This window comes from Ursus maritimus, unplaced genomic scaffold (assembly GCF_017311325.1).
Source record: "Ursus maritimus isolate PB19 unplaced genomic scaffold, ASM1731132v1 scaffold_24, whole genome shotgun sequence".
Taxonomy (NCBI): domain Eukaryota; kingdom Metazoa; phylum Chordata; class Mammalia; order Carnivora; family Ursidae; genus Ursus; species Ursus maritimus.
In genome coordinates this window covers 30,129,626-30,155,159 of record NW_024424897.1, presented here as the reverse complement: position 1 = coordinate 30,155,159, position 25,534 = coordinate 30,129,626, and the positions used below count along the sequence as shown (strand labels likewise).

At 40.3% G+C, this 25,534-nt stretch overlaps 1 protein-coding gene across 1 annotated transcript in view; it reads right to left on the bottom strand.

Annotated features, from left to right (window-relative positions):
* Nucleotides 1-25,534, bottom strand: part of ANKFN1 (ankyrin repeat and fibronectin type III domain containing 1) — a 151,240-nt gene that overhangs the window by 51,519 nt on the left and 74,187 nt on the right. Inside the window, exons 7-12 of the mRNA XM_040639825.1 lie at nt 17,602-17,699; nt 14,934-15,024; nt 9,454-9,561; nt 1,180-1,279; nt 738-870; nt 164-280 (exon numbers count right to left, since the gene is read on the bottom strand). Coding sequence (XP_040495759.1) covers nt 164-280; nt 738-870; nt 1,180-1,279; nt 9,454-9,561; nt 14,934-15,024; nt 17,602-17,699 — 647 coding nt within the window. The remainder of the gene's footprint in view (nt 1-163; nt 281-737; nt 871-1,179; nt 1,280-9,453; nt 9,562-14,933; nt 15,025-17,601; nt 17,700-25,534) is intronic.

The following is a 25,534-nucleotide window of genomic DNA, read 5'->3' as shown; positions in this document are numbered from 1 at the left end:
TGAACAGATGTGCAGCTCAGACTGTGTAAGAAGCCTTTATATGCTTAGGGATCTGAAAGAGAAAGAAGCCCATCCTTTTCCTTTCTAGGTGGGCTTGGTAACTGAACTGACCGAGCTCTTCTAAGATTTCCTTGGGAATCTGGGTTGAAACCTGGCCCCTCACCTGTAGCTGGGCCGTTGCTGCGAGCATCTTCTGCCGAGTCTGCAGCACTGTGGATGAGGACATGGAGATAGGTACGCTTTGTCTCAACCACCTTATATCTTCCCACATACAAGACAGCTGCAAAAGAAGTCATGAGGTCATATTATCATCCAAGCCAGTACATGATTTAGGTTGTGGCATCAAAGCAAAAAGCAGGGAAAAGGAAACCTGACCCCTGATGTTTGTTCTCCAGTCCATTTTCAGATACATGCAAAACAACTTTTTGATCTCTGTCCAATTGGAAAAAGATCTGAATGTTAATGAAATAGTCAGATCCACATTTTAGTCTTTGCCAAATGATCCCATAACTCAGAATAGTGGAGACACAGTCTGACAGAACGCAAGCTTCTTTGCTTTGAAAATGTAGGGTAGATGCTACTTTGACATTTTTTTTATGGCACAGGGCTGAAAGAAGACCTTTGAGATAATTTACTCCCACCCCAATACTTTGATCACTGGAGACTCCTCAACAGAGGTCTCAGAGTTATGCACAGAAACATTGGTGCAAACTGGGGGAAATCAGAACTTAGTATACCTTTGTGAACCACAGAAAATCTTGTGTAATGGAACTGGTATGAGAGTCATCAATTTCAACAATTGGTATTTGATCTTCATTGGTGACTAACATATTGTCTTTGTAATAAAATATAACGGCTATGTAGAGTCCCCTAAAAAGAAAAAGCAAAATAAAGAATTGTCTTCAAGTGTCTCTTCTACCAAGCTTGACTCATGGAAAAACATATTTTTGGTCATGATAAAAGATCATTTAAAATATACGTATGAGCACAGTACTGCTATCACATGTTCACAGGCTAGAACTCAGTGAAATTACTGTCTTGCCCAAATTCTCAGGAGAAAAGTGAATTTCATACTCTTTTAATAGCAAAAAGGAAATTTCTATCATGTTGCTACTAAGAATCCAAACCAGCTGATTCCTGAGAAGTTAAGACTTCCTGGAAAAACTGCATTGGACCCACCGTTTTAAGGTCTTCACAAACTTATTTGAGGAATGGAATAGGTGTTTCAGGCTCCTTGAGACTGACTGCTTGCGGCCTGTGGTTTGTAATTTTGAAGTTTCTGAAACACAGAAAAAAATACAGTGTAAATTCCATTGGCAGTGCAACACTCCCAGTACCTTCTTCCCACCTCCCTGCCTTCCTCTTCCCTGTCCCCTTGGTGTCACTTATCCTCAGTTTCACGTAGGGATTCAGCTCATTCAGCTCATTCCTACAAAAATCTCTTATATCTTGAGTTGCCAGTGGTTACCTCAATTAATGATCAGCTCCTCAGAAATGCTGGAGATGAGTAACATTTATAACTCTAGGGGAAACCACTTAGGCATTTTGTTTATATTTTCCAGATGAGTGATTTATTAAAATGTGGGATAAAAAGAAATGGAATCAATCTTTGCCCTCCTCCCACTGCCTTTAATATTCATATATTTCTCAATGCTGGCAAAGCTCTTCTTGTTAGTCTATATATTCCGTTAATTTTTTTCATTATACAATTAATATAGGTACATTACAGAAAGTCTAGAGAATAGATAAAAAGAACAAAACTCCACGTACTTCAGTACAACCATGGCTAGCATTCTGGGGCAGTTTTTTCCAGTGTATATGTTGGCTTACAAAAATAGTAGGCATTGGTATGATTGTCATCATTATTATTCAGAAGAAACTGAGATTGAGAGGTTAAAATGGATTCCTCAAGATTGAAAAGTCAGTACCCAGAAAAACCGAGACATTAATTTACTGAACAAATATTTTTCTGTACACTACTATGTGCCATGGCTACCTTGGTGAGCAAGTCATCCATTGCTTTTCTTCATCCCTTCCATTTACAGCCTGGAGCTTTCACTGATAAAACTCGCAGACTTCCCCAGATAATTTTTACAAATAAGTACTCCATGGAGCTGAGCTCAATGATCACTGATTTCAGTTCTCCCATTCTGTCTCATGAAGGGACGCTGAGGTTGTTGGGGTCATCACCAGACTTCGGACAGACGTGTCACTGGGGTGAGAACATGGTCTGCATCACTGCAGTTAGGCATGGAAAGCTGGGCAGATAGCCTGTGGTTGAGGCCCAGTGTGGTTCTGCTTATGATCCTATAGGAACAGTTGGGAATAAGCTGACTGACACAAGCATTCATGCCAGCTTCAAGCTAGTGCTGGTAATGGTTATTCCTGGCAGAACAAAGCAAAAACATTTTTTTCTGACTTGAACATGAATTTGGCTGGTCACACCGTGCTTGAAAATGATGCTGCTGGGACTTCCGGTTAAAGGCAGCTTTTTGAACATATTCATTACATACTACTCTCTCCCTAAATTTCACTAAAATCAGAGTAAAGAGATTAAAAAAAAAAAAAGGAAACTACATAAATCTATAAAGACAAAGAGATGGGAAAGGAAACAAAAGCACGTGAACTTTGGTAGCTGGAAAGCAGATGGACAGATGGATTTAGCAGACTTGAGAAAGATGAATCCTAAGCCAGCAGTGGAGAAGGCTGAGAGGTAACCCGAGTCACCCCTTGGGCACCACATACTGCTGGAAGTGGGGGATAAGTGTGGAGCTAAAATCAGAGGGATTTGTTGAAGTCTGTTTAAAAAGCAGTCAGACTTCTAGATCTCCTTCTGTAACCTGCATAGCTGGACAAATACCCCTTCCCCACTCTAGAATAAAAACTAGTGGCTTATTCTCTGAAAAACATAAAAATGGGTTTCTAGAGTGGGGATATGGAGTACAGTTAAAAATGGGGGTGGGAGGGTAGTACTGTACCCAAAACAGGTGGATGAGATGAAAGTTTCCATACAAATTATTTCCCCATCAGGCTCTCAGAACACTGGTATTCAAACTTACACCCTCCAGGAAGGATACTGGAAGAAGCTTTTCTGGAGACTCTGACCAGACTAAGAATTCACTTAAAGCTTCTGACTTTGCTTTCATTGGTTTCTGAAAGAAGAGGCCATGCCAGATCACCCTTCAGTGAAGCCTATAGATAAAGAGCCCTCCCCAACAGCTGTTGAGCTTTCTTTTCTTAAATCTTGGTGAAGATCCAGGTATCACCAGGCAGATGTGAAAAGCATCGAACAGGAAAGACAGAGGCCAAAACCAAATAAACAAAAGAGCTATTTACAGGAGAGACAATGGTGAGAGAAGAAACTATAAAATGAAACGAAGCCTATCATTAATAGCCTGAGAGAGAAACAAAGGCACTGCACCCTTGTGAAAAGGGTAAGAGTCTCTATCAGAAACACTCAGAGAATAAAAGAGAGCACTGGAAATTAAAAAATATACTATCAAAAACTGAAAAACCCAATAGAAGGCTTAGAAAATCAGGTTGCTGAAATCTCTGAGAAAGAGCATAAGGACATGGGGATGGAAAGTAGAAGAGAAAAAGAAACATTAACAGGCTAACCTAGGAGGTTTGACATCTGGCTATGAGTCCTAGTAGGAGGGAGCAGAGGAAAAAAAGGGGGAGAAATACTAACAATTAACTTAAGAATATATCCCATAATTGGCGTAGCTTCTCATGTTGAAAGGGCTTGCCAGGTGCGCAGCACAACAGATAACAGCATACCCACACTAAGGCAGTGCAGTTTTTATATTATTCAGTATATTAAGAGGGTGAGGGGTAGGAATTGTAATGTGCATATAAGAGGTGGGGAGGGGAGAAAGGGAAATCATCCTTTCTTAGTGAGGTGATGCCTCAAATTTAAAAAAATCAAGAATTAGCAATATAAACATGTTATTCAGAGACATGAAGAAAATACCAAAGCAGATTTTAGAGTGCTGAAGTTAAAAAGAAACTTAAAAATCTCCCGGAGAAGAAAAAAAAGGTGGGGCGCCTGGGTGGCACAGCGGTTAAGCGTCTGCCTTCGGCTCAGGGCATGATCCCAGCGTTCTGGGATCGAGCCCCACATCAGGCTCCTCCGCTAGGAGCCTGCTTCTTCCTCTCCCACTCCCCCTGCTTGTGTTCCCTCTCTCACTGGCTTTCTCTATCTCTGTCAAATAAATAAATAAAATCTATTAAAAAAAGAGAAAAAAAGGTATCCTATAAAACCTCTGGAATTAGAATGACATCAGACTTCTTAGAACTGAAAGCTAGAGAAGGACAAAGCAACACCTTTGAAACCTGACAGAAAAATTATTTCAACCAAGAATTCTATACTTAATCTGAAACCTTAAATAAGTGGGAAGGAGAATAGATGCATTTTTAGACATTCAGTGTATCCAAAAGTTAGCTCCCAAGAATCCTCTCAGGACATTACTGGAGTGAGGACTCTACCAAAATGAAGGACTAACCAAGAGAAAGTAAGACCTGGGATACAAAAAGAAGCAGTCCAATATTGGAGGGTGGCCAGAGAGTCCTTAATATGGTGGTGAGAGGAGGTGCCAGGGCACACTGTGTGCCAGACACACGCAGCCAGCAATGAGTCTAGGTGGGAGCAGGTCACAGGGCTTGGAGAGGTTTCTCTAAGAAGATGCAGTTGAAACGGTACTAATATGTTTGATTGGATTGAGAGGAAATGGACATAATTGGAGAATAGCTTGGGGATTAATTAGTTATAACCACATAGAAAAACAAGCAAACATACAATAAAAGATGACTGTTAAGTACAGGGAGAACAAAAAGTTATCCAGGAAAGGAAAATAATCATAGAATTAAGTGATCATTATAATGCAAGCAATAAATATTGATCTGACTAAAATTACAATACAGATATATTAGGAGGATGAAGGGCAGCAATTGTAATGTGCAAGTAAGAGCGGGAGGGGAAGAAAGAGAAATCATCTTTTCTTAGTGAGGTAATGCCTCAGGTTAAAAAAATCAAGGACTAGCAATATAAACATGTTATTTAGAGATATGAATAAAAAATCAAAAGAATTGGCCAAAAGAATTGAGCCTTTGGGGAATAAAAAATGGAGAACAGGAGGAATTGCTTTTTTTAAATAATAAAGCTCTTAAGTACTTAAGTCATTCAGTCTTTAAAAACAGCTGACAAGTATAGATAATCCTTTTTTTAAAAGATTTTATTTATTTATTTGAGAGAGAGAGCACAAGCCGGAGGGAGAGGGAGAGAGAATCTGAAGCAGACTGCAAGCTGAGCACAGAGCCCGATGCGGGGCTCGATCCCACGACTGCGTGATCATCACCTGAGCTGAAACCAAGAGGTAGACGCTTAACTGACTGAGCCACCCAGGCACCCCAAGTATAGATAATTCTTATCTGCATTTTACTGGTGAGCAAAACGAGTTATAGAGAGGGTAGGTAATTGCTCAAGGTCACACGGCTAGTAAGTTTCCAGTCCGAATTTGAACCCAGCTAATCCATGATCTTGGCTGCTTACATTAAGATCAGTCTCACATTATAATCATACATAATGTAAATTAAAATGAAGATTAAACTGAGAAAAAAAGAAAGAAAGAAAACTACTACTACTACTGGTTGGGAAAGGGGCCCATGCAAATGTTAAACATTCCGGGTCTCCTCCATTCTGGGCACATGAAAGAATTTCACTTCTTGGAACCCTGTGGTTGGGTGTAGCCATGTGGCCAGTTCTGGCCAATGAGTTTTGAATGTAAGTGACATACATAAAGTCCTGTCCATATAATACATTCAGGAGTTTCTTTTCCTTCTCCCATGGGTGCTGGCAAATATTTCTAGAGAAAGGATGGTGATAACACAGAAGGATAGCCCTCAGCTGACCAGTGGTAGACAGATAGCTTGTGGGAGAAACACATATTTGGGGAGTCATTTGGTTACTACAACATGATATAGGTCATCTTGACTGATACAGTGGCTTCTATTCTGGCTTCTGTCTCTGTGTAGCTCAGAGCTCTGGAACAGTGGTTGGTGTTCTGGACTCTGAATACAGTAATTCTTTAGCTTTCAAGTGCTTGGCACATAGGGAGTTTATTCTATCCATATTGATATGTCTTGCACCTGACACATAGTAGGCTGTGTTTCAGTTAATGTTTGCCAGCTGAAAGATTGGATGATAACTGAATTCACTCCCACAGGGAACTGCTATAGTGAATATACTGGCTTATGACTCATTACATATGTCAGGGTATAAACCCTGTGAACGATAAAGGCTGCTCAACATCTCCAGTGAATCCACATCCCAGTACTGAACATGCAGATTAACTGTGGCCACTTTTTTAACCAAAATACAGAAATTAACGTGGGTTTTAGTATCTCCCATGTAGGGCTTTGGTAGTAGAAGTGTTGTTTATTATTACTTCTGCATCTGGAATATGCTGTGTATTTACTGAGCACTCTGGGCCCATTACAATGGAGTCAGTGATTACATTTTAATTCTAGGATGTATCAGTAAAGTGCTGAGGAGGAAGAGAGTCTCCATTCTTCATCTGGAAGAGCAACGGAAGGAAAGCTGGAGTTTGTGAAGTGCCTACACTATGCCAGGTGAGTTTGCTGCATTATATAATTTAATCCTCATAACAGTCCTGAAAGATAGATACTATTATCTTGATTTTTCTGATGGGGAAGCTATGGCTTAGAGAGGTCAGATAGTTTTCTTAGGGATACACAGCTAGAAAGTAGTAGAACTGGGATTTGAAATAATTCTTTTACCTAAGTGTAAAATTTGTATATGCACTCAACCACACAGATCTTAATGTAGGTGAGTATTTTATTTTATGTTTCAAGTTTTATTTAAATTCTAGTTAGTTAACATATAGTGTAATATTGGTTTCAGGGGTAGAATTCAGTGATTCTTCACTTACATTCAACACCGAGTGCTCGGCACAAGTAGTGCCTCCTTTATACCCATCCCCCATCTAGCCCATCGCCCCACCCACCTCCCTCCAGCAACCCTCAGATTGTTCTCTGTAGGTAAGAGTCTGTTTTCTGGGGGCGCCTGGGTGGCACAGCGGTTAAGCGTCTGCCTTCGGCTCAGGGCGTGATCCCGGCGTTGTCGGATCAAGCCCCATGTCAGGCTCTTCCGCCATGAGCCTGCTTCTTCCTCTCCCACTCCCCCTGCTTGTGTTCCCTCTCTCGCTGGCTGTCTCTATCTCTGTTGAATAAATAAATAAAATCTTTAAAAAAAAAAAAAAGAGTCTGTTTTCTGGTTTGCCTCCCTCTTGTAGTTGAGTATTTCAAATAACAATTTTGTAGTTTCTCTGTATGTAATACCTAATTATCCTTGGTTTATCATTTGAGACAGAGTAATGTTAAATTATCTTAAAAATCATTCTTTTTTTTTGGTATGAGGTCATTTCCTTTAACTTGGCATATAATAGGTCAGCATTTCCCAAAGTCTGTGCCTTGGAACACTAACTCTGTGAAAAAAGTTTCACAGTGACTTTACAAATAAGTTTGGAAAATGCTTGGTTAACCAAATTCAAAATGTCTCTTTATTAGAGTCTTTAATATTGTAATGCCAATTTTACATTTCCAGGAAAGGGATATATAATGCAATATTTTCCAAACTTATTGACCAGAGACCCCTTTTCAGCCGAGCATCTTAAAAATCAGAAAACACTCGGTACTGTTTAAGTGTTCAGAGAACATTTAAATATAAAAAATATTTATCATTTTTGGGAAGTTCTACTTATACCTTACTTAAATTTTTCCTGACATTGTGTGCATATTTACATTCCTGTGGGGGAATAGCATATACATGATAAAAGTTGAATAGAAACTATTGAAATAATTGGGTTGTCTAGATAATTGTTCCTTGATTATTAGATAGTAACCTAATAGTATACGGAGAGCATCTAAATCCTCAGATAATATGAAAACCCCCCATTCTCATGAGTAGTTCTAGTTTTCCCCCTCTGGTAAAGACCAAACAAGAAATGACTTATGAATTGCAAGGAATCATCTATTCAGTTGCTTTATTACCTTTCCCTGCCATGTAAGAACCAACTGGCAGGGGAATGATGGAGAGGCAGTGGAGAGAACGGAGCCTAGATAATGCCTGGCCTGCTTAAATGAGCCCCGATAACGGAGAACCGAGTATCCGTTGGTCAGTGTGGAATTGTTAAGGCCATGGTGTGGGTAAAGTTTTCCTACACATCTGGGAATGAGACCCACTTGGATTTCTTTCTCAGCTTCTTCCATGCACATTTACATTTTCTAATGAACTACTCATTAAAAGAATATTACTTTCTTGCAAACACTTGTCCTCATTTCTAGCTATGGCCAACATTTCTGAAGAGCTCTGTTGTTACAGCTATACAGTAATTGGGACCAACTGTTTGCTAATACCAAGTATGATTTTTTATACCTAGTTCAAACTCAGCTAGCGTCTCTTAGTTTCAACCATGGATTTCTTACCTAGCTGGCCCAGCAGTGCCCTGAGTCTAGAGAGTGCAATGCAGTTGGGATCTGATGGGTGAAGGAGCATGGAAAATGAAAACTTTATGGAGGCTTTAATTCTCCAAATAAAACTAAGTGCCTGTTCCACGAATCATTACAGAGATCAGAAACCTGACCCTGTCCCATTTGAATAGCCCAGATAGAAGTTTTTAAAAGCCTCTCAGAGATTTTCTGGGTATAGTTGGCTAGGTCTAGAGATGTGTGTGCTCTCCTTTCTCTTAAGCAGTAGTACAGGGGAAGATTAAAATTTAGGGTGAGATCAAGATCTAGTGCCCGTCCCGATGTTCAGGGCAGGACACAAAAATGAGGTGTGGCAGGAAGATTGCACTTAGAGACAGAAAACCTAGGTCAGGATCCTGATTTTGTCTTTTCCTGGCATTGTGACCTTGGTCCAAGTCACTTAGCCTTAGTGGTGATTGCCAAAATGAGGATGAAAAAGAGACCGTGGATGGGAAATTGCATTGCCAGCTTTATTGCAAATATACATGAAGATTTCTTGTTGCTGTTAAAATCGGCTAAACTTCCTCAGGGATGCTCACGGAATTTTCCTTAGGGCTGAGAAGTTTGAGGGTGAATATCCCAAAGACCCAGCACACTGAGGAGTTTTGTGAAGGGACAATTCAAAGGGAAGGAACTACTGGCAGCTGCTGTTTTTCTTGAGCTTTTTTTTCAAACTGTTTGCATTGGAGAGAGGGTGAGAGAGAAAGAGAGCGAGGGAATGAAGGAGAGGGAAGTCTCTTCTGAAGGGTTAAAGCAAGATAGTGCTGTAAAGTGATTCCAGATGTACAAATATTAATATCTCTCTCTCCCTGATGAATGAGAAGGTATGACCCAGTTAGGAAACTGCTAACATTACCGGCGCCACCGAGACCTAGTCGATGGCCCAGCGCAGATTTTTATCCTTACCCCGGCAACTATAATGCTGATGGAGGGCTCGGACCTGCTGCAGCAGACCTTCCAAAACTTCACTCTGTCCCCTGTGTCTGGGCTCTCTGTCGTCATAGTCTTTCCAGTCTATTGAACAAAAGAAACAAACAGAACAAAATTTTAATGTGGGGGAGGCCTCTCCCCTGAGGCATGGCCTCAGGAGTTGGGTTCTGCTCACACCCCCAGACTCTGGCTAAGCACCCAGCACTTGCACAGCTGGCAGGCAGTGCCAAAAGTTTGGGGCTGCCATTGTTCAGGGCCCTGTGCAAAACAGCAATTGTGGTTGGTTTTCTGTGTTGGGCAGTTTTAGGGCAAGAGAAAGTGGTAACTGAAGGCCAAAAGAAAACAGGGGCTCTGGGAATCCAGTTTCCCCTCCCCAGCTCCTTACCCTCCTTTGCAGCATCCCGGGTCCTAATCAGCTCCCCTGCCACCTCTCCACTCAGCACCCCAAATCGCAACTGGATTTCCACAGTAGAAAAGAAAGGGGTGGGAATGTGCAGACTAGATGAAATCCACAGTCCCAATGCTTTTATTGTAGGTTTCACACTTTTGGCCAAATTGACATTTCTTTCCAAGGAAAGAGCCCACGTCGGATGCCAAGAAATGGAAATCTACATTTTGCTCTAATGAATGTCTGCTTTGGTTAGCTGGCACAGCAACCCCTGCACATACTCCGAGCCACCAACCACCCTGTCTGCTCAGTCTCTAAATATACAGTATTAGCTTACATGGCAAATTTGAATTGCAATACCCACTGAGATTTTTCTCCCCCTTCTATTTTCATTCCATTTGGCTATAATGATATCAAGAGTAATAACCCGTATGGGACTAATGTCAAGATGGTAATTCTGCTGTCTCCAGCTCTGGGTTTTTTTTTTTCAGCAGGTCTGTCACTTCTTCTATCTGAAGTCCATCCCTTCTTCTGTCTGCCCCCAGCCCAGTTTTGCTCTCTCAACCTTTTAAAAGCAACAACTTAAAGCACTTCTTGGTTGAAAATGCTTTCTCTAAAAATGCTAGTCATTCTTTTCTTACTAGTAAAGCCGGTTAGTTCATGAGTGTATCTGAGGCTTAAATTCTAATTGAACCAGTTTCAAATTCTCTCCCCCCAGATTTATTTTAAAATATGGAGTCTCCCTTGTTCAGAAACTTAGGCAGATGTCCTGATGGTTAAAGTTAGGTAAAACTTATTGGTCCACCCACAGCCTAACAGTCCAGCACAGTTAGAAAGAACACGGGTTCCGGAGTCAGATAAAGCTGGGTGTGAATCCTGACTCTTCCGGCTCCTGGCTCAGTGTCTGTAACGCACTAAACTTACACCGACAGGCCCTCTACTCTGTAATGTGAAAAATGAACATAGTATCTACCTTGCAGGATTTTTTGTGAGGATGAAATGAGGGCTTTGTTAGGTATCCAGTGCAATGCTTGTTAGATGGCATGGTGTAAATCATAACTTAAAAAAGAAGGGAATTCATTGATGAAGAGTGAATTCCCTGAGTAGTGAGTATGGAAACATCATTTTTAACCCTGTCAGGTGATTCCCTATGAGGAAGGAGGCCTCAGAGATTTTCGAATTCTTCCTCCTTCCTACCCTCCCCCAGGTACTCATCTCCATTTTCCCTCTCAGAAGACGGAGGCCCAGAGAGAACTATTCCAGTTCTATGTCACTCAGCTTGTCTGGGGCAGAGCCAGGACCATAATGTAGTCTTGTGGCCTCCATATAGTGCTTCTTTCCTTATAAGTGGACATGTCTTGTTTTGTTTCTTTTGGGAAGGAGGGTCAGAGCTTGGTTGAAGTTTGTGTGGTGTGGCTTAGTTGTGGTCAACTCTGGAGACAGGGAATTGGCATAGGTGCTTTCTGTTAGACTCTGTTCCCTGTGGGCAGAAACCGTGACTTAATTTCTCTTTGCCTCAGGTTTCCTCTCTGTAAAGTGAGTTTTCGAATACTTTTTAAAGGTTGTTTGAGGTTTAAAAAAATAATGTAAGTAAAGCACCATTCTGGGCACATCAGGGCCACTCATTAAATGTTGGTGAGGCATTGTGAATAGAAGGATGGTGTTCAGGTAGCCTTGGCTAGGAAAGGTGCTTTTACTGGGAAATTTGGAAATATCTGAGGAATCAAACTCCAAGTGATCCTCCGTCTTCTCTCTAGTGTCCCTGGTATCTGGGCACAGTGATCATAAACGCTGCTATCATGGATTCCCAAAGGCTGTTAGGAGTTTATTCCCTCAGTTGGGTGAATGCGTCTTTAGTGCTCATGATAAGAGCAGTAATGTTTGCTTGAGTAAGACTTCTGGGTGGCTGAGTTATTATGTGGCCCTGCACATGCTAATACATTGTAATGAGTGTTAATACTGCCATCAATGCAAGGGGAGATGAAATGGAGCTGGCTCTTTTCAGCTGAGCCCTATTACATCAGAGGCGAGCTCAAGCTGATGACTTTATGATACACTTGAAAATTGCTAATGCTAAATTGCAGCCCAAGTGAGCACTGGACATGATGCCAAGGTTTTTGGAAAGAATGAGTTTTTCTCATAGATGTTTGGAAGGTTCTGACGACTACATAAAATAGGAGACTTTAGGGATGAGGGAGAAAATTGAAAATATATTAAGAAATCAGGAACCTGACAGGAATAAACTTAGTGTGGTAGGAAAAGAGCAGATTGTGCCACATAATACAGTTCACTGTTCTGGTAATGAGACACTTCAGTTGCAACACAATGCAGAGCTTACATTCACTGGCGATATCAGGGCTTTCCTGATCGTAACTCAGACAAGCCTGTCTGGGTCCTTTTCTCTTATTATGTACCATACCATATAACATAAGTCTATAAAAACACATTAAGGCCTTTTGTAAAAATAAAAAAAAAAGGTTTTATAGCTTACTGGAACATATTACTAAATTTTCAATTACTCTGTCATGTTAGAATACATTGTCCTCTAGTAAATATCTGAATACTGATATATGTTGCATCACAATGTCATACTCTGTTTATAAATAGAGTTGGAGTGTTTTTATATTGTTCATATTGTTCTTTTCCAAGTGATACAGCATGTCTGCAGCAACTATAATGACATGTTTTTGGATTTTAGTTCTTTGCCAGATACCCCTACTAGTCAAATGGGCCAAGTTAGAAAGCGTTGGCAGTTGCTATGTTAATTAGCAAGTGCTAAGTGACTCTTCCCGGTCCTGGAAGACTGCTCTTGTCATTCTGGAGAAAGCCCTTTCAGATAGGCTGTGAGGGAGAGTGTCTGATTAGAATTTGAAGTTTATAGAACATCTGATGTTTATAAGTAAATGCATCCATATGCCGGTTAGAATTTGCATTTGGAGTGGGAAGTTCTCCCCTGTCCTGCCTTCACGTCAAATGACACTGTCATTTTTTTTTCTTTTCTGTCCCTTCAATCCCTTCATCGATAATATATACTCTTTTTTTTCTCCCTAGAATGAGATGGTTTCCCTTAGTATCTTAATCTTGCAATATTTTTAGTTTGTGTTTCTGATGTCTTTAATAAGAAAGATGTCCAAATAAGACTGGAATAATTAAATCACCAAATGCCCATGAGACTCGGGGCCTTGGAGATCTCTGGTGTCTTGTCACCTGGTGTGTCGCTATGTGAATCCGCTAGAACCAGCAGTCAGGAATGGTTGGCTGGCTGGCTCTTCGTCTGCTCGTCTGCCTGATAGCAGAGGGCACCCGTTCCCATGGCACAGGAGACATGGCATGGGCTTGATCAGTTCAGGCTTGAATCCTGGCTCAGGCACATACAAGAGTTGTGACCTTGGACAAGGCAACATCCTCTCTGAGTCCCAATTTCCTTATTAATAGAGGAGGAGGACAGCATAGTGGTTAAGAACAAGGGCCATAGGGTTTGGGCCTGACTTCAGTGCTTGCTGATTTTGTGGTGTTGGGCTCTATGTATGCATGTGCCTCTATGTGAATAGTACTGGAATGCTATTAAAAACCACCTCAGTGCGTCGGTTATGAAGAGTAAATGAGTCAATCCAGATAAAGTTCTTAGATTAATGCCCAGCATATAATAAGTCTTATGTTGGCTCTGATGTTCAGAGTGATGCAGATGATGAAGATGATGGTGCTTAGCTCTACGACAGGAACAGTGATGGAAGACCCGTGTGAGGATTCAGTGAGACGCTGATGAAAGCCCATAACGTGCCACCTGATCCATGGTTGATCCTAGGTAAAGGTTGTTATAAGACATGAAAATTACATAGATGTGTACAAAAGAAAGCTAAAGAGCCCACAGTCTTATAACCCAAATATCCACTGTCAAATGTTGATAGGTATGTGCCGACAGGCCTACCTAATAATAATCAAACTCACAGCTTAAATATGTGAAAAAAATTTTTGCATTATGTTTTTACATAAAACTTACATAAGATTTCTTCCACACAATGAATTTTTTTAAACACCATTTTTAGTGGTTGCATTTTGTTCTGTAATGTGGATATGTATATATCATACTTTATTTAACCATTGAATTAATACGGGATATTTGTTCTCCCTATCATACAGGGTATCTCACTATATCCATACACTGTTACAGTGTGAATATTTGTTCATAATGTTTGTCTGCATTTGTTTCCTTAGGTTAGATTCCCAGATATATAATTATGGGGTAAAAAGACATGACTGTTCTTATTATGGCAAATTGTGTTCCACAAAGTGTGTAGCAGTTTGTACTCTTACAAGAAGCATATGATACCATTTTAAACTATCACATTCATGAAGGTTTTTAAAAAAATGAAAACAAATTCAGAGCAATAGGCTCATTATGCAGAAAAATCTATCATACGGTATATCTAGAGATGTTTCTTCTGTTTAATTAAATTTTCTGGTTAATAGCTACCAAATATACCGAATATAATTAATCTTCAAATAATTAGAAGAGGCTTTGCTGGGGTTTTCAGCCTCCACTACAAATGTTATATATTTATAGAGTGTAGCAGAGTGCTTGTTAGTATAAGAAAGCGTTTTCTTCTGACAAAATGTCAGGTAAATAAGATTTGCTATATCTCATTCTCTTGTCAATTTGATGTGGGTGAGGGGGTGAGGAGGAGAGAGGAGAGCTAGAATGGGCCAGCCATTCCTGCCGTGTCATTCACAACATCCCCACAAAAGCCTTGGGAAAGGTAGGATTGGACTCATTCTACAGATTGAGAGAGTTTAAGGCACTTTTGAAGGCCACACAGCTAATAAAAGGTATCATGGGTGTCAAATTCGGTCATGCTCGTTCCAAATTCCCTCTTTTCATTCCACTGAGTTGCCTCCCAGGGGAACATTTCTGCAGAGGAATCATTCATTAGGCGGCTCAGATGCTACTCTGAGGTTTTGTTAGTCCCAAGCTGTGGGGAGAGGGAATGGCAATGGTATCCTGAGGATGGATGGAGGGGGGAGTTGGAGCCTGTGGCCAGGCTTGAGAGAGTTCACAGCCACCACCTACTAGAAGGCGAGGCACATGCCGGTACCGTGGTCTGAGCAGGTCCCCATCCTTTCATGTTATAAGCCGAGACTTGAACAAAATACTGTTGGCCCTGAAAAGTATCGAAATAGAGAGAATGTATGCATTAGGAATTGTACTGAATACTTTTACTCTAGAAGCAGATTCCTTTGTCTGATTAACTCATTGATCCATTGGGAAATCCACTAGCCATGCTTTAGCTTTCTAGCTTTTCCTGACTATTACATTTATGTGTAGTGTAATACACATCTTTGGGGTGCCCTCAGTTTCTATGAGCTTTCTTTTTTCAAAATTGGAATGTCATAATTACCTTTTTTCCCCCTCCGAATTATACACTGATTATTAAAAGTCACACAAAGTTCTGCAAGGTTTATCCAAAACAGCAATTCCTTATCTCTTTCTCCTTATTTTCCCCTCCCCAGAGGCAGTCACTATCACTTTTATTAGCTGATTGACTTGCTTTTAAAATTAACAAGTTACAATGAACTTCTTTTCAGATTAGTACATCAAAGATCTGGTTCATTCTTTTAGTGGCTGCATAGTACTTCACTGTGGGCAAATACTGTCATTTATTTAACCAGTCCCCCCATTGGTGAACATTAAGATTGTCTCCACATTTTATGCCACAATAAATAATGCTGCAATGAATATCTTTGCTCAGCTATTAAAACTTTTAAATTAATTCTTTGACTTCACTTCAATTTTAAAACCATCTTTAAAATAATGGCTTATATTCTTTAATGTCTTATGACACTAAAAATTTAGGAGTTTTTGTTTACTTATAATCTTTTCAGATGTTTTGTATGTTTTTATATTTTTGCTTTGAGAAGTTATTTTTCCCCCCAGTGAACCCAAAGAGGCATTTTTTAAGCCAGCATTTGATAAAACATTGCTTGTGAAATTTGTAAAATAGCGTCTGAAGTAAAAAACCAAACCAAACCAAAAAACAAAGAACCACTGCATCTTTGTAGAGCCTTTGCTAGAAATTTTAATAATGTTGGCCTTACCATATTATAAAGTTAATTTTTAAAAAGATTTTATTTATTTATTTGACAGAGAGAGACAGCCAGCGAGAGAGGGAGCACAAGCAGGGGGAGTGGGAGAGGAAGAAGCAGGCTTCCAGCGGAGCAGGGAGCCCGATGCGGGGCTCGATCCCAGGACTCTGGGATCATGACCTGAGCTGAAGGCAGACGCCTAATGACTGAGCCACCCAGGCGCCTGAAAGTTAATTTTTTTTAACATTAAAAATAGGTTTCTATGTACTTCAAGGTTATGGCGATTCTGCAGAAGTGTCAGTCTCCTTCTAGGCTCTTATGTGATTAGGATAGTGTCTGAATTGCTCTCATTGGACGACCAAGTGGAAAAACTTAATCCCTATAAAAATTAGTTCAAATATTAGAGAAACTCTCTATATGGAGAGTTTTCCATTTTTATCACAATATCACTTTTTCGTTTAAGCAAAGGAAATTCCCTGGGGTTCTCTTCTGGCCCTCTTCCATCATGTGAGCTATAGGGTTGGGAACCAGTCCTCTGCCGATAGCATCTCTGGGGGCCACCCACTCCGGGGTTTGTTTGCTCTGGTAATCCACAGTTTTGGCCCCTGGTGTAGACGTGTGATTAGGACTAAAAGTCAAGATTCTGTGGCGGTGACCCAACCACCAAGAATTCTATTAGAATAAGCTGGTTCACACTGGAAGAGATGCAACCCCATGCAGCTTTTTAATGCCGGGTTTCAGGTTTACGCTTCACCGATGACCCTTTTAAAGGACTAATCTTTTAGAAGAACGCAACAACAACAAAATTCTCCCTCTCTCTCTCTCTCTCACTTAGAAAGTTCTAAGGTATTAATTATTTGAACTGGAGCAAAAAAATACAGGTTTGACTGAAGTATACCTTAAAAATTTTTCTTTAAAAATGATTTTGATTATTGTTTCATTGCATTGTAACTATTTGAGGAGATACAGGGTTTCTTCCAGTATGAACGGATTTGCTAGCTGTTTTTATTTTTTGCATTTCATATGCTCATCTGGCTTGCAGTTCTATAAAGAACTAATGTTTGAGTTTAGATCGGTTAGACAAATAAGCACAGTTTGTTCCAGTTTTTCATTCACAGTTGAACTTGGTTCAGGTTACTGAGAAATGTAGTGCCGCCATATATAGTTTCTTTTCTGTGAAAGCAGATTTAGACAGATTTTTTTTTTTTTAATCAAGGGAAAAGGATTTCTCTCAGGAAATTGTATGACTCCAATAGATGACTGATCTCAACCGAGGCTATGGGGGTGAGGGTTAGAGGAGGCTGTTATTTTTACCATCAGACAGGGAGTCAAAATTGGATCTCTCAGAGCCTTTGATCCCCCCTGAAGATTAGACTGTGATCCAGAAAGCAGCAGCTTTCAAGGCTTGCATGAGGCCAGTCTTTTTCTGATCTCTGTAGAACATGGCAGCTTACAAAGCGGTTCATGCTGTCTGCTCACTCCTTTGTGGGGTTCAGATTATGGATACCAGACATATCTCACTTAACGAGTGGCAGTTGTTGCCAGAGGCCTGGGTGTTGGCAGCTGCTTCCAGAGTAGGCATTTGCTACCCAAATCCCAGCACAAACATCAGGGGCAAGGGAAGGGGAAGCCTAATGGGAGGATTTGGCATTTACCGTTGTAAGTCCTGTGATCGTGCATCTCAGGGTCTGCAGGTTTTCCATGATGATTTCTCCAGCCAAAGGACAAAAGTCTTTAGACATGCTCCATTCCACTGCAAGGAGAGAAAGAGACAGCATGAAATTCACTCATGTATCAAGAAGCATCACAGAAACTCTAGCAAAAGTGTCTCTCAAAAATGATAAGTTTGCCCTCTTTTTCCTGTATTGGAACATCTCACAATCTTCCTTGGGATAAAAAGTCAGTTTCTAAGTTCACAGTTATTTTTTAAAACTAGAGAGGAAAATAATTAATCATGAACAGTGATTAATATATCTTCGATATACATCTGTGTACACAGGTACATACGGATATAGATACACACATGCTCAGGCACATGATATGTAACAGTCCGTTGTACGGACAAGTTATTAATTGCACAGAAGGAAAGGGCACACTAGAACATTCCCTTCTGTTAGCACCATGCTACTGAAAGTGCTACTTCAAGGTCCCAGGGGCGTTCTCATTCCAAATCAATAAGCTTCCTTTCATTTCTTTCCATGTCACTGGACACCTTCTTCTGGAAGCATTCTCTTCTTGTAGTGTCCCACACACTGCTCCCCAGGCTCTCCTCCTCCTCCTTGGTCTTGTCTTCCAGGCTTTTTCATTGGCTTCTCTTCAGCCTGAGGATTTGGGGTTTATGGCTCTCCTCTTCAGTGCTCTCCCCACACCTGACATCACTGAAGTGAGTGTTCATTCACAGTTCAACCTAATACCCAAAGTCTAACACCCCGTTTTACTGTGAGGCCATGTTTCTTCATAACGTTCTCCACTGGTTGAAAACACTGTGGTCAGGAAAGATAAATTGTGCCTCATCAGTATAAAGTGTCTTAAGTGACAGTTTACCCATGGCAGGGTTTAAGGCAATCCTGAATGAAGCAGGAGCTTAAGGCACATGGAAGATAAGGCCTGCACATTCTAAACCTCATGATGACAAGCTATAGGTTTTAAGTTTATTTAAGTTATATTCCCTATGACACTTCAGTACTTCAGAATTAAGCCGAACCATCCCTAAAGCGTGCTGCTTCTCTTGAGTCACACAGTCCTCTGCTTTAGGGCTGCTGCCCTCGTACCCTTGGCTCCTCCTCTGTATGTTCCTAGGAATCTAGCTTGTTCTCCTCATGCTCTAGAAATTGCTTTCCTGAAGTTCTTACTGCTCTGATTGTCCACAACAGCCTCTTCCTGGGAAAGCCTGCCACTCTGGCCTCCCTGACGTTTTGCAGCCTTCTTTCCCCTTAGTCTTGGTTGCACCCTTTCTTCCTACCTCCTGACTCTCCCTGATTCCTGCTTTCCTTCTCCCTTTGCCGTGATGTTCCTTGACGGTTTGGTTTTTTCTCGCTTCACATCCTTTTCCCGGGCAGTGACCTTATCCACACTGCCAACGATGGCTCTCAAAACTGTAATTCTACATCCAGCCTCTCCCAGGACTTTAGACTTCCTCTTGCAGATCTCCACATGAGTGCCCGGTAGTACTTCTCTTTGCCAAAACAGGTGTCTCTTCTTGTTTTCTCAGTTTTAGCTCATGGCATTGCTATATACCCAATCACCCAACCCCGAGTCTCGGAGCATCCTTGCCTCCTCTTTTTCCCAGTTCTTCATGATCAGTTGATTACTAAACCCGGTAGGTTCTGCTTTAAAACGTCTCCCTCATAAGTTTCCCTCTTCACCTCACACTGAACTTAGTCTAGAGCAGGACTTTGTAATCACGTGCATCAATCTTCAATTGATTTTTTTTTTTTTGCAAGGAGGTGTAGGCCTGATTAACTGATCAACTCTCCTAATTGATTTTTCTGTTCATCTTCTTATCCTTATACAACAGCCTGAATTATATGTTAAAATGTAGATCTCATTATTTCATTTCTCTTCCTAAAATCTTTTCATAGTGTCCAGTTGCTTTCAAAATAAAACGAAATGTTGGGGCGCCTGCATGGCTCAGTGGGTTGAGTGTCTGCCTTTGGTTCAGGTCGTGATCTCAGGGTCCTGGGATTGAGCCCTGCATAAGGCTCCCTGCTCAGCGGGGAGTCTGCACCTCTCTCTCTCCCTCTGCCTCTCCCACCTGCTCATTCTCTCTTTCCCTCTCTCTCTTTCAAATAAATAGATAAAAATCTTTAAAGAAAAACTAAAATAAAACAAAGTAAAATGAAAGGTTAATAAGGCATTCAAGGACCTTCATAATCTGGTTCCAGCCTTACTCTACTATCCTCCTCCCCTGCCCTGTCTCACAGCAACGTCCTTGCTCTGTAAGTTCCTGTTACCTGGTTATTCTGTGTACTTTTCTGCCTCTGTGTCTTTTGCTCATCTTCCAACCACTGCTTGGTGAAACTCTACTAATCCGTTAAGATCTAGCAAAGTTAACTCTAAATTCCTCAGGAATAATTAAATACACCTGATTCTGTGCTCCCAAAGCCCTTTATTCATATGAAAGCAAGATTTATTACACACATATTATGCTTTATTGTATGTTTCTCTTTCTCTTGTTAGATTGTGACAAATTTGAGAATAGGAGAAATACCTTTCTCTCTCTCTTCTCTAGTACATGGATTTGTGCGTTTGGTGCATAGAATGTGCTTCCTAAATATTTTATAAATCAAATATATTCAGTTTGATTATATGCATAGATACACACACACACACACACACACACACACGCCCAGAGTAGACTGGTTTTTTCAACAAGGAGATATTTTTCTTCCTGTGAATCTTCTCCTTCTCCAGTCCCTTGCCCTTTGAAGCTCTCAGGCATGTTGTAAAATGTAATTAGAATCAAATGATTAAGATTGTATGTTAAATCTCAAATTAGGCCTACACTTCCTTATAAATATATATTCTAAAACATTTAATATATACATTATATATGTATCTATGTATGCATTTTTTTTCCAAAATATTTTATTATGCTTATGAGCTACTAGCTCTAAAGAAGCCAACTTTCTGAAAGTCAATCTGGACTTAAGGGTGCATATAACTAGCTAAAGAAAAAAAAAGGAAACCATTGAAGACATTATCACAAAACAAAATGAAAATCAGTAGCAAATTTGCAAGGGTATCTAGTAAAAGCAAGGAATACAGGAAAATTCTGGAAACAGAAATATCCTTGGTTGCCACTGACACATGCATCATTGACTGATGTGGAGGAGCTCCAAGCGGAAGGGTAAGAGTCAAGGGTTTCTGATTCCAGGCTAAGGATTCAGGGTGACTTCCTCAAAGAAGAGCTAGGGATTAGTGGGAATACCTCCAAGGGATTAGTGACAAGTTCCTCGAAGATACAGTCTTTAGAATTTGAAAGAAACTATTTATTTTTGAGTAACAACTGTTCATGTTCTATTGAAATATGTCTTACAAAACATGTTTTAGGTGGAAAAGAGGACCTGGCTTCTTGAAAGACAAAGCAAAAAACAAATAGAACAGCTTTGTAAGGAGATACGGTACTGCTTTGGAAGTTAATAGAAAGTTTTTTTAAGCATTTAAGTCTAATTAGATCTCATATCATGAAAGAAGATTCACATGGAAGGAAAAAATCCTCTCTGTTGGAATGGACAATCTGTTCTGGGGCAACCAACAGTCTTTTTCTTCTATGTACTTCATTGGGTTGGTGGACTCTTTCGACATGAAGAAAGGAGCTTCTGGTCATTTAAAAAACCAGGGAGGGGAAACAGAGCGAGCAGGAATCACTTTGAGAGCCCACTGGGAATTCTAAGAAGGCAACTTAGCATGGTCTCTCTGGAAAGTTATGTGTAGGTAGTTTAAAGACTTAATATTAAAGCCATGAGAAAATCACTTATAAGCCTGCTCTAAATCCCTGAAGGACTGGAGCCATGTATATGAAGTTTAAAACTCTATAAGACTTATAATTTTAAGATAAAGATCAGGGCAACTGTTTCTACTTAGGTCTGGGAAATCGAAGCAGGGTTTAATCATGCAATGGCTCATAGCAGTTGGACATAAGCAAGAAAGGTACCAGACACAACCTAGGTGTTAGTATTTCTCAAAATTTGGCTCTGGCTCAAGCTGTGATTCACTATATTTATATCAAATAACTGAATATTTTAAATATGACACTTTATTATTTTAACAAATATTTCATTTTTATCTAAGCTTTAGCAAGTAGAGTCATTGGGGAAGGAGAGTTGTAGCTGAACACCTCTGTTTACCGGATGGCAGCTATAAAAACCACGTGCTGAAAGCTTAAGAAGAAACAAAGCTCCTGAAGGTCTACCTTATTATGGTTCTTATCTAAAGTCTATAATGTGAGGGAAGAGTCACAGAGTTAGTGCAAGAGGAGAAAATCCATGACTGGAAGTGTTAGGGTGCACAAGCAGGACAGTCTACAGCGCGTGTACATTTCCAGCCTCGTGGTCTGAGTTCTGTGACTAATATGCCCTGCTTGGGCCAGTAACTCTCTTAAATTTTCAGGCCAGTTTCTTGAGCAGTAAAGACCCTTCAAAAATAAAGGCATAAAGAGATAACATTTCAGGGGCACCTGGATGGCTTAGTCGGTTAAATGTCCAACTCTTGATTTCAGCTCAGGTCATGATTTCAGGGTCCTGGGATCGAGCCCTGTGTCAGGCTCCCTTGCTGAGCGTGGAACCTGCTTAAGATTCTCTCTCTCCCTTTCTCTTCACCTCTTCCCACTTATGCTCTCTCTTTCTCTCTAAATAAATAAATAAATAAATAAATAAATAAATTCTTTAAAAAAGAGAGATAACATTGCAGCAGTGTCTAATTAATGTCTACTTAATTGATAAAAAACATCGAAAACCTGGTATTGTCCAGGTTCTTCCCCAAAGCCCAGAGCTGCTTTATCCTGTGCACACGTCAGCAGAAGCATACCGTAAGAGGTGTACTCTTGCTTCTTACCCATATCCTGCTTGAACCCTCCACTTCTAGCCTTCTGTCACTTGAACTCAGACCCATCGTTTTTGCTGTTTTTTCTCTTTTGGTATGCTCTCCTCTTCCCCAAAATTACCTTCCCTTTCATTCAAATGGGAGTGGTTTGAAGTCCCTTTCTTTCCACAGCTTTCCCTGGCTTTCCAAGGAAAGCTCCTTTGCCCATTTTCCCATAGCAACTTTAATATATCTCTCACGCTGCACTTGCTTTATTGTTTGGTATTCATTTTCTAAGAGATCTGCTTCCTCTGTCTTCTTTAAGTTCTCTGAGATCAGGGAGCATGTTGGATTAATGTCAATTTACAAAGCACCTGTCTGGGCACGTAGCACAGCATAGGTGGCTCAGTAACTGGTGTGTGACCTGATTACTTGATTCTCGACTTTGGAATGCTTCAAGTCTAAGGTAGATGGAAATCTGATGCTGGTACATAGAGAATAAGAAAACAGTGTCAGAATAGAAAAAAAGAGAACAGAAGTCGCTTGAGCTGCCCAGTAAGTGGTTGAGATGGAGATTAATTCCTGGCCTCCAGATTCCCAGCATCCCAGACTCTTCACTTGTCCATACTGCCACTCAGGAACCAAAAAAATAAAAGTTTATTTCCTCTCCCTATCAGCACTTCAATGGAACCAAAACGGCATTCTTACTGGCCACACTCACCCCGGCGCCTTAGCTAATGAACGGAATTTGGCTAGACTGCCCAGCCCAGCACCAGAGCATTATGAAATCCTCCCCGATCCATCTAATTGTGTAGTTTCTAACCTTTGAGGCCAACCATAGCACAAGAGGAAGAAAGAGGGAGTGAGGGACGTGCCGAGAAACCCAGAAAGAGATCAAATACAGTCATTTCTAGAGATGAGAAGATGTGTCTTGCCGAAGCATGAACCCACTCAACACTTGTGGGTTTTAAATTGGGAACTGACGTGAAAACTCTGGATCTGGGAATTCTGTTTAGCTCTGGCAAAATAACAGGTCGGAGCTGCTTGCATTTTTTATTTTAATTCCCTTGGTAGTCCTAGGAGCAGGGGCATGCATTACTTTCAAACAAGAATCTTTATTGTTTGCATAGCACACAGTCTTCCAGTTAATTAGAAAAACATTTTTTTTCCCCAAATTAAATTTCCCTAGAAAAACAATGATTTAAATTAAGGGCAAAAGGCTTTTTTTTTTTTTTTGACACTAGTAAAGCCCTCCTGCACCCACTACTTCTAGAAGATTAAAAGCAAAGTTGGAATCAGAGAGCTATATTCATGTATTTATGGTCAGATTTTGTAACCACAAAAATAACACGTCCCTGTCTATACATTGTGTATCGTGATAGTTTTGCCTCCTAAATGACAGAATGACACACAGATACTGAGCAGAAGCACGGTTGTCTAAAATTCAGGGTTTTGAAAAGTACATAAGCACTACAAATAACCACAGTCTGATCTATTTGCATTTTTATTTCCCTCCTATTATGGTTCTTATCTAAATTTACTCTTTCTCTTGATCCCTTTGGCTTTCTAAATGAAAGGTGTTATCATTTGTATGATTCTTACTATTACTAATAGTTTTTTTCTCTTTCCAAGCCTAGCGTGAAATGTTTGTTGAACGAATGCCAGTTTTCCAGGGACCCAGGTGCTTCCAGCCTTTACCTTTTCATGGAGCTTCACCTCTCATTTACTGCTTTGGACACTTAACCCCGGATGCCTCCAAACGAAACTGCCTTCAGTAATTTCTGCAGTTTTGGGCTTAGGAAGTCTGAATCATTGGCATCATTAGGGTTACTGGAAGCAGAAGTAACCCCCAAGCCCCAGCTCATCTAGAAATCACTTTTCTCTTTACATTTATAGGATATTTTTCCTTGGTAGATTCACCTCCTGGTTTTCCTAGAACATTAAACTAAAAGTTGGGACGGTCACGGATTTATCACAAAGTACAGAGTGCAAAATCCACTCATGGCACATCAAAGAGGAGGTGGTGTGACAGGGTGGCTCTGAGAGGCGGCACAGATAGGGAGATGGAGCATGTCAGGGCTTGGCCCTCAACCATGTCTGAATGGGATAAATGCAGCAGGGAGCTGGGGTTGACCCAGATAGCTTGCAAGAATGCACTGTTAAAATTTCAGGAATTTTGCAAGCTAGTGTTTAAGCACAGCCATCATGAGAAATTAAATTATATGAACTTAAAGTTAAATTACATTAAAGACAAAGACAGTAACTATTTAAAACTCATGCTCCCTATTTCACTGAATTTTGCTATTATTTATGCTCTTGAGATGATTAGATCTGTGGTCTCTGAATAGTGGAAATAATACACAATGGTGCACCAGTACACATCTCTTTTAGGGACACTCGTTGGTAGCTTGAAATTGGCCAAGGTCGGAATATTTACACCATAAAAATCAAAAAATTTTTTTGTGGCCCAGGAACTGAGGATGGTGTCCGTTTTTTTTACATTTTTTACATTTCTAGAAGACTGTGAAACACAGAAGAATATGTGACAGAGACCATACGTGCCCACAAAGCCCAATATATTTACTTTCTGGCCCGTGACAGGAGAAATGTGCTGATCACTGGTCCAGACTTAAGAAAGCGATCAAGAGAATATCAGTAATGCAGGTTAAAAGTTTCTCTGGATAGCACAAAAAACTCGGAGGAAATATTCTTCTAGTTCTCAAAAATTATTACTTGATTGTAATAAACAAAAAAGTTGCTTTATGCCATTGATGAATGAGCGGAGTTCCACCATAAGGCTTTGTTGTTTCTCCTTGTTTCATTTCCTTAAAGTAGATGGAAACATCCACCAACACTTAAATGGTAGCTCTGCTCACCCGTTAGCTGCAGCTACAGGTTAGTTTACAGATTTGAGAGTTTGATAAAAATAAACGAAAGCATTTTGGGTGAATCATAGAGGCTATCAGAAACTTACAAAAAAGAGTATTGTATATTTTATTATGATGATTTGAAAACTGTGTGCTACATATCCTATCAGTAAAATTTATGATAGTCTTAGGTGTAAGT